Genomic DNA, 7,955 nt, shown 5'->3' on the forward strand with positions numbered 1-7,955 from the left:
TCTGATATATGCTATACCCGTTCTGATATATGCTATACCCATTCTAACATATGTTACACCCGTTCTGATATATGTTATAGCCAAAAAGTTGAAATTTTGAATTGAACGGCCCCTCATAGAGACTAGGGTGTGTATACCATGCATTCGCTGCAGAGTCACTTACAACTACGTTTCACCCGAAAGACGGAGCACAAGGAGGTTAAGTGACTTGCTCAGGGTCACACAATGAGTCAGTGGCTGAAGTGGGATTTGAACGGGGGACCTCCTGGTTACAAGCCCTTTTCTTTAATCACTGGACCACACAGCTAGCTAGAGTGAAGTTTAATTCCTTATTCATTACACTGTGTAACAATGTTCTTTTTTTTTTTTTTTTTTTTTTTGGTTCCTGGGTAGTAAGTGTTATTTCCTAATTGCTTATGCAAAGTATAGAAAATGGCTATTATTCCCCACAAACTCTGCTTTTGTGACCAGGACAGTGATATTTTGAAATTTACCTATTTTCCAGAACATTCCAGATAGATTCAGTGCTGAGTAAACTTGGAGTAACTTCTAGAACTTTCTAGAACTTTCCAGTAATATAAATAGTAGTATAAATACAGGGGCCTTAAGCCCACCACTTCAGTTTAGTTCCAGCTGCCTAAGTGGATACATATCTGCATTTTTCTGAGATGGCATCAAGGTCATAGGAGACTTCAAAATGGTGGCATTCCTGATGGGTCTCTGTGACAGAAATACAATGAGTTCTGGTGATAAATCTTCCTCCCGACCTGTGAGGGCGCTAAAGAACGGGAGGAGAAGTATCTGGAAGGGCTGGCCTGACAGTTCGTTTCCGGGACCGGAAAGTGGGTCAGCCTGGAAGGAAGCGAGACTCTGTTGTAAGACCGTATTGATTTGACAGGTAAACAAGGGGCAGCTGCAAGTAATAAGGCAGCTGCAACCGTTTACCTAGATATCATGCGGGATTACATATAGGGGCCAGGGTAACGCTGTTCTTTTCCTTCGTTTGGGTTAAGCCAAGGACCGAGAAGGACGTAATCCCTGTATTACTCTGCAAAGAGTTGTGTGTGTGTGGGTTTGTGTTTGTTCGTCTCTGTAAACTAACTGTCTGTGTCTTTTGAAATCACTAGACAGCTAAACACACATCCGGAGCTGTCGCCTTGGGCCAGCACAAGCCGGATCACCACTTCACGAACTGTCACGGAATAAAGTATATTCACGCACCACCATCACGACTGCACGCACCCGAGACGGGTGACCGTGTTTTTGTTTCCTTTATCAGGACTGCAACCTGTGTTCTTCAGCCCCGAGCTTTACACATCGTTGTGTATTGCCGGGGCTTATTATTTGTGGTCACTAGACCAGGAGGGAAAATAAAAGCTTATTTTCTGGATTACAGTTGTCTGCCCATCATTCCTGCACCGCATCACTGCTACACCTGTTCCCCCTACCACCCACTTTGCCACACGTGGTGTCAGAAACGGGATCATGGACCGCAACGCGCTGGCGGAGCTGCTGCAGGCACTGGAGAGCAGACGGGACGCAGAGGAGAGAAGGAGGGAGGAGCGCTATACAGCGCTCATTGAACGGGTAGGACTGGCCGTGGCTGCAGTAGCGACCCCGACGACAATACCGGTGATGTCGCCCCCGAAGGCACGGGCGATGAAGATGTCGGCGGAGGATGACCCGGAGGCGTACTTGGTGGCATTCGAGCGGCTGGCTACCGCGGCGGCTTGGCCGCGGGAGTTCTGGGCCAGCCAGCTGGGACCCTGCCTGATTGGGGAGGCTCAGGCAGCTTACCAGGCTATGAGCGACCAGCACGCCACCGAGTATGACCTAGTCAAGCAGGCTATCCTCCGCCGGCTCAATATTACTACCGAGACCCACCGGGCGCGGTTTCGGGAATACCGGAGAGCCCCGGAGACACGCCCCAGGGTGGTTGCGGAGAGGTTGTGCGACCACATGGTGCATTGGCTGACCCCCGGGAAGAAGACCGCCCAGCAGATGGGGGAAGCCATTGTGGTAGAACAGTTCTGCCATGTGGTCGGCGCCGAAACCCAGGCGTGGATACGGCGCCACAACCCCGACACCCTGGAGGAGGCGGTCAAATTGGCCGAAGATTTTGAGGATTCCCTGACCTCTGCCCGGATTGGGATCCTGTCCGCCCCTGCCCTTCGAAGCAGCCGCGCTCTCTCTCCCTCTCCTCCAACATCATCACCACCACCTCCCTCGTTCCAGGGACCCAGACCTCCCAGAGCACCGACCCCATTGGGCCCCCTTGCCTCCCCCCCATGGAGACCAAGGTTGGCCCCCAGCTGGGGTAGAGGTGCTGCCCCTGCCCCGTTGCCATACCAGCAGCGGGACAGATTTCTAACCCATGCCCCCTCTGTCCCTCCTATCTGTTTTAGGTGCCACCAGCCGGGACATCTGGCCAGGTCATGCCCCGCTGCCATGGAGTGTGACGTGGCCGCGTGCAATTGGGCACCTGAGACTGGTAAGCGGGGGGAAAATGGTCGGGAGGGGCCTTGTCTGATTAATGTGGTGTTAGGGAATGTGAAAACCCACGCGTTAGTGGACACAGGGTGTGAGCAAACCTTGATTAGGACAGCTCTCCTGGGCGGTGTGTCGTGGCGGCCACGAGGTCAGGTGGCCATCTCCTGTATCCATGGAGACACGGCGGCATACCCCACATTAAAAGTATATTTATCGGTAGGACCGATAAAACGTCACCTTGTAGTCGGGGTGGCGGAAAGGTTGCCACACCCAGTTATTCTGGGCCGAGACTGGCCAAAATTCAAAGAATTGATGAAAGAAATGGCAGTCTCAGCCACACACGTAAACGTGGCAGAAAAAAAAAAAAGGAACGAATTGGTGATGTGTTTCCTTTTCACACTGAAATGTTTTCCCCTCTTTTCCGTCCTAGAAAAACGAATAAGGAGAGACGGACCGCAAAATGGGAGGGAGCGTTGTTGAGACAAGGCTGGGGTCTGGTGGGAGAGTGCTGCAATGGTAACAAACGCCAGTCGAAGGGAGTGGGAACGCAGTGTGACCGAGAGAGCGAGGTTACTGGACCGACTAGAGCAGATGTTATTCCAGCCCCTCTCAATGTACCGGACCCGTGGTACTCAAGCGCGGACCTAGTGTGGGGCCAACAAAACGACCCGTCACTGGTGCACGCTTGGGGACAGGTCCGGTCCATTGAAGGTAAGGATGTTGACGGCGCTGGGGCGCTAGTATATCCACATTTCAGTATCAAGGGGCAATTACTGTATAGGGTAAACCTAGCCGCGGGCACAGGACAGCCTGTAACACAATTATTGGTTCCCCCGTCTTGTCGGCTGGAGGTCATGAGGCTGGCGCATGATATCCCTTTTGCGGGGCACCTCGGAGCCGAGAAGACGAGGGAGCGAATATTGGCTCGATTCTATTGGGTAGGTCTTCATACTGATGTGTCGAAATATGTAGCCACCTGCCCAGACTGCCAGCGAGTAGCGCCGGGTCGAGTGCGCCCCGCCCCTTTGGTCCCACTGCCGATTATTTCCACTCCTTTCGAGCGCATTGCAATGGACATAGTCGGCCCTTTGCTACCTTCTGACTCCGGGTATACGCACATTTTAGTAGTGGTGGATTATGCAACGCGATACCCGGAGGCAGTTCCATTGAGGTCCACTAGTGCCGCTGCAATAGCCACCGAGTTAGCCCAGATTATGGCCAGAGTAGGGATCCCCAAGGAGATTTTGACCGATCACGGAACTAATTTTTTGTCCAATACGTTACAGCAGGTGTACAAAATATTAAAAATACGTCCCATCAGGACGTCCGTTTATCATCCACAATCGGACGGTCTGGTGGAACGTTTTAATCAGACCTTAAAGTCGATGCTGAGGCGATTTGTGACACAAGAGCAGAAACATTGGGCATCACTTCTCCCCTACCTCCTTTTTGCAGTGAGAGAAGTGCCGCAGAGTTCAACTGGGTTCTCCCCCTTTGAGCTCCTGTACGGCCGGCAGCCTCGCGGCATTCTCGACCTGCTGAGAGAGGGGTGGGAGGAGCACAAAGGCTCGTCTAAAAATGTAGTGAAGTATGTGCTCCTACTCAGAGATCGCCTGGATTTGGTCGGTCGTTTGGCCCAAGACAACCTCAGATCGGCTCAGCACCGACAAGAGCAGCATTATAACAAAAATGCACGGATTCGAACCTTTCGACCAGGGGACAAGGTAATGCTGCTACTTCCCTCATCAGAGTCAAAACTGTGTGCTAAATGGCAGGGGCCGTATGAGGTGATTCGGGCTATAGGGAAAGTAAATTATGAAATTAGACAGCCCGATCGCCGGAATGAACGTGAAATCTACCACATTAATTTGTTGAAGCCCTGGCAGGCAAGAGAGGTCTTATTTATAGCCCCAGGCAATATGGAGGATGATTTAGGTCCCTGTCCAGAGACCCCGAGCACAAGAGCGATTTCAATGGGGGAACAATTAGTTCCGGATCAGCAAAGAGAGCTGCGTAAGCTTATTGAGGAGTTCAGCGATGTTTTTTCTGATGTGCCCGGCAGGACGAACTTAGTTGAATATGACATTATCTCTCCCCAGGTGTCACAGTGCGAGAGAGACCGTACCGGATCCCGGAAAGTCGACGAAGTGGCGTTCGCAAAGAGGTACGGGATATGCTCGAGCTTGGAGTGATTGAACCTTCCAGGAGCGAGTGGTGCAGTCCTATTGTAATAGTGGCTAAGAAGGACGGCACCAACCGCTTCTGCGTAGATTTCAGAAAGGTGAATGCTATTGCCAAGTTCGATGCGTATCCCATGCCTCGGGTCGACGAACTTTTAGACAGACTGGGAAAAGCGAGGTTTATTTCCACTCTGGACCTGACGAAGGGATACTGGCAAATCCCTCTAACCCGCAGCTCCAGAGAGAAAACCGCATTTTCAACACCAGAGGGGCTGTTCCACTTTAAAACCATGCCGTTTGGGCTACATGGTGCGCCCGCTGCCTTTCAGAGACTGATGGACCAGGTTTTACGCCCACATCATGAATATGCAGCAGCGTATATTGATGACGTGGTGATTTACAGCTCCACCTGGCGAGAGCATTTGGCTAGGGTTGCAGCCGTTCTTCAGTCTCTAAGGGCAGCCCGGCTGACAGCTAACTTGAGAAAATGTGCGTTTGCCAAAACAGAGACTCAATATTTGGGATTTGTAATGGGAAATGGAAGGGTGAAACCTGTGGTCACCAAAATCCAGGCTTTGGTTGATGCAGCGATCCCCAAAACCAAGACTCAGGTGAGGTCACTACTGGGCTTAGCCGGTTATTACCGCCGCTTCATCCCCGAGTACGCCACAGTGGTTAACCCGTTAGTCGACCTCACCAAAAAGAGTGCTCCAAATTTAATTAAATGGTCAGCTGAGTGTCAGGGGGCGTTTGATACGATTAAGCGTAAACTTTGCCAGGCCCCCACTCTTATTACCCCAGATTTCACCAAGAGATTCATCCTCCACACCGACGCCTCGGATGTAGGTTTGGGTGCAGTCTTGTCCCAAAAAGTAGCTGGAGTAGAACACCCGATATTGTACCTGAGCAAAAAAATGTTACCTCGGGAGCGTAACTACTCCGTAGTCGAAAAAGAGTGTTTGGCCATTAAATGGGCTACTCACTCTTTACGATACTACCTGCTGGGACACTCATTTGATCTTGTCACAGACCACGCCCCACTCCAGTGGTTAAGCACCATGAAGGACAGCAATGCCCGGATAACTCGGTGGTATCTGGCATTGCAGCCCTTCATGTACCATATGATACACCGTGCGGGGAAAGACCACCAAAATGCGGATTATTTTTCCCGGGAGGGGGGAGCAATGGGAAAGGTAGATTTAGCCGAGTGTTCCTTCGGCTCCACTCTGAGCGGTGGGATATGTGACAGAAATACAATGAGTTCTGGTGATAAATCTTCCTCCCGACCTGTGAGGGCGCTAAAGAACGGGAGGAGAAGTATCTGGAAGGGCTGGCCTGACAGTTCGTTTCCGGGACCGGAAAGTGGGTCAGCCTGGAAGGAAGCGAGACTCTGTTGTAAGACCGTATTGATTTGACAGGTAAACAAGGGGCAGCTGCAAGTAATAAGGCAGCTGCAACCGTTTACCTAGATATCATGCGGGATTACATATAGGGGCCAGGGTAACGCTGTTCTTTTCCTTCGTTTGGGTTAAGCCAAGGACCGAGAAGGACGTAATCCCTGTATTACTCTGCAAAGAGTTGTGTGTGTGTGGGTTTGTGTTTGTTCGTCTCTGTAAACTAACTGTCTGTGTCTTTTGAAATCACTAGACAGCTAAACACACATCCGGAGCTGTCGCCTTGGGCCAGCACAAGCCGGATCACCACTTCACGAACTGTCACGGAATAAAGTATATTCACGCACCACCATCACGACTGCACGCACCCGAGACGGGTGACCGTGTTTTTGTTTCCTTTATCAGGACTGCAACCTGTGTTCTTCAGCCCCGAGCTTTACACATCGTTGTGTATTGCCGGGGCTTATTATTTGTGGTCACTAGACCAGGAGGGAAAATAAAAGCTTATTTTCTGGATTACAGTTGTCTGCCCATCATTCCTGCACCGCATCACTGCTACACCTGTTCCCCCTACCACCCACTTTGCCACAGTCTCCAAGGCGGTTTTACCAAGTTTCCCTGCTATCTTTGCCTTTGGGACAGCAGGGACACCAAGGCGCACTACCACAGGCGGGACTGGCCACAGCGGACCGAGTTCTCTGTGGGGAGGAACAACGTCAAGTGGGAGCCACTGGTGGACCCCCGGAAGGTGCTGATGCCACCACTGCACATCAAATTGGGCCTTATGAAACAATTTGTCACAGCTCTAGATAAGGAGTCGGCAGCTGTAATGGAAGTTTCAATCCCCCTTGAACCTAGGTATGGTAAGGGGTTATCCTTCCAGGTCCTTTATCCCAGCCCGCGTGTTGACTCAATGAGGAGACTGTGTAGTTCTTTTTCAAACAAGCTTTAATAAGTTTGCAAACTGGAGCGTTCAACAGAGTGACACAGACTCTGTTAGCAATCGCAGAATCGCACCCCGAGCTAATTTTAAATGCAGCTTATATAGTTTTCTGGAACATCATACAGAAGAAGGAAACTAAACAGTGTAACCATATAAGGATTGGTTATAAAAATTAAAGGAAGTGGAGACCATGTAGGGTCACAGTCAGGCTATAGAACAAGAAATTATCTCCATTTCGGAGAATCATAGAACAGTCATAAGAAAAGTACACGCTAGACATGACAGCTAAAATTAGATTAACCCTTTGCAGTCCATTTATTAACTGCGCGTCAGGCACGCCAGGTCTAATTAATTTTCACACGCGCAGTTAATTTTATACGCGCTGTTTAAAAGTATTTTTTTTTTCACAGTCAAACGGGTTTAAATGGCCCTGCATATCAACAAAGCACTCACTAGGCATCTCCAGCCCCGCCCCACCCTTTCGTTTGCTATAGCGTTCACCTATGTAAGAAATAAATAATAATAATAATAATAGTCGTACATACCGATCGATCATCTCCGGATCACTCGTTTTATCACCAAACTCCTCAATAATGCGATCCAAGTCATTATTTTATTACTATAACATCTGAAAAAAGCTCTGCAAATGTCCATGATAGTCTCTGTGCGCTGACGCACTCAGCCAGCTTGTTTACTATGAACGCCCCGTTATCTGATACCTGATACCATGTATGACTATTGTCACAAAGACGGCCGGAGTGGGTGGCGTCAGACCAGATGCAGGAAATAAACAGACAGAGATTTGTGGTTTGGTGAAGCTGAGCGAATGCTTTCGCTCAGCATTTAATAAACAGAACAGAAAATAAAAGGTTTGAAACAACAAAACACAGCACATGGCACTTGAGGCCAAAATAAATAGACGAACAAAACGGACTAGACAGTGCACAA

General features: G+C 49.9%; 1 protein-coding gene across 1 annotated transcript; it reads left to right on the forward strand.

Annotated features, from left to right (window-relative positions):
- The first annotated feature begins 732 nt into the window (after positions 1-732).
- Positions 733-6,580, forward strand: LOC131697944 (zinc finger protein 446-like). The gene is made up of 2 exons (XM_058989993.1): positions 733-2,491; positions 6,318-6,580. The coding sequence occupies exons 1-2, from the start codon at positions 1,486-1,488 to the stop codon at positions 6,323-6,325; spliced, it is 1,014 nt and encodes a 337-aa protein (XP_058845976.1). The 5' UTR covers positions 733-1,485; the 3' UTR covers positions 6,326-6,580.
- Positions 6,581-7,955: the final 1,375 nt, after the last annotated feature.

The sequence above is a fragment of the Acipenser ruthenus genome, chromosome 17 (assembly GCF_902713425.1).
Source record: "Acipenser ruthenus chromosome 17, fAciRut3.2 maternal haplotype, whole genome shotgun sequence".
Lineage (NCBI taxonomy): Eukaryota > Metazoa > Chordata > Actinopteri > Acipenseriformes > Acipenseridae > Acipenser > Acipenser ruthenus.

Coding starts and splice junctions, on each gene's coding strand:
- LOC131697944 (XM_058989993.1), top strand. CDS start 1,486: ATGGACCGCAACGCGCTGGCGGAGCTGCTGCAGGCACTGGAGAGCAGA.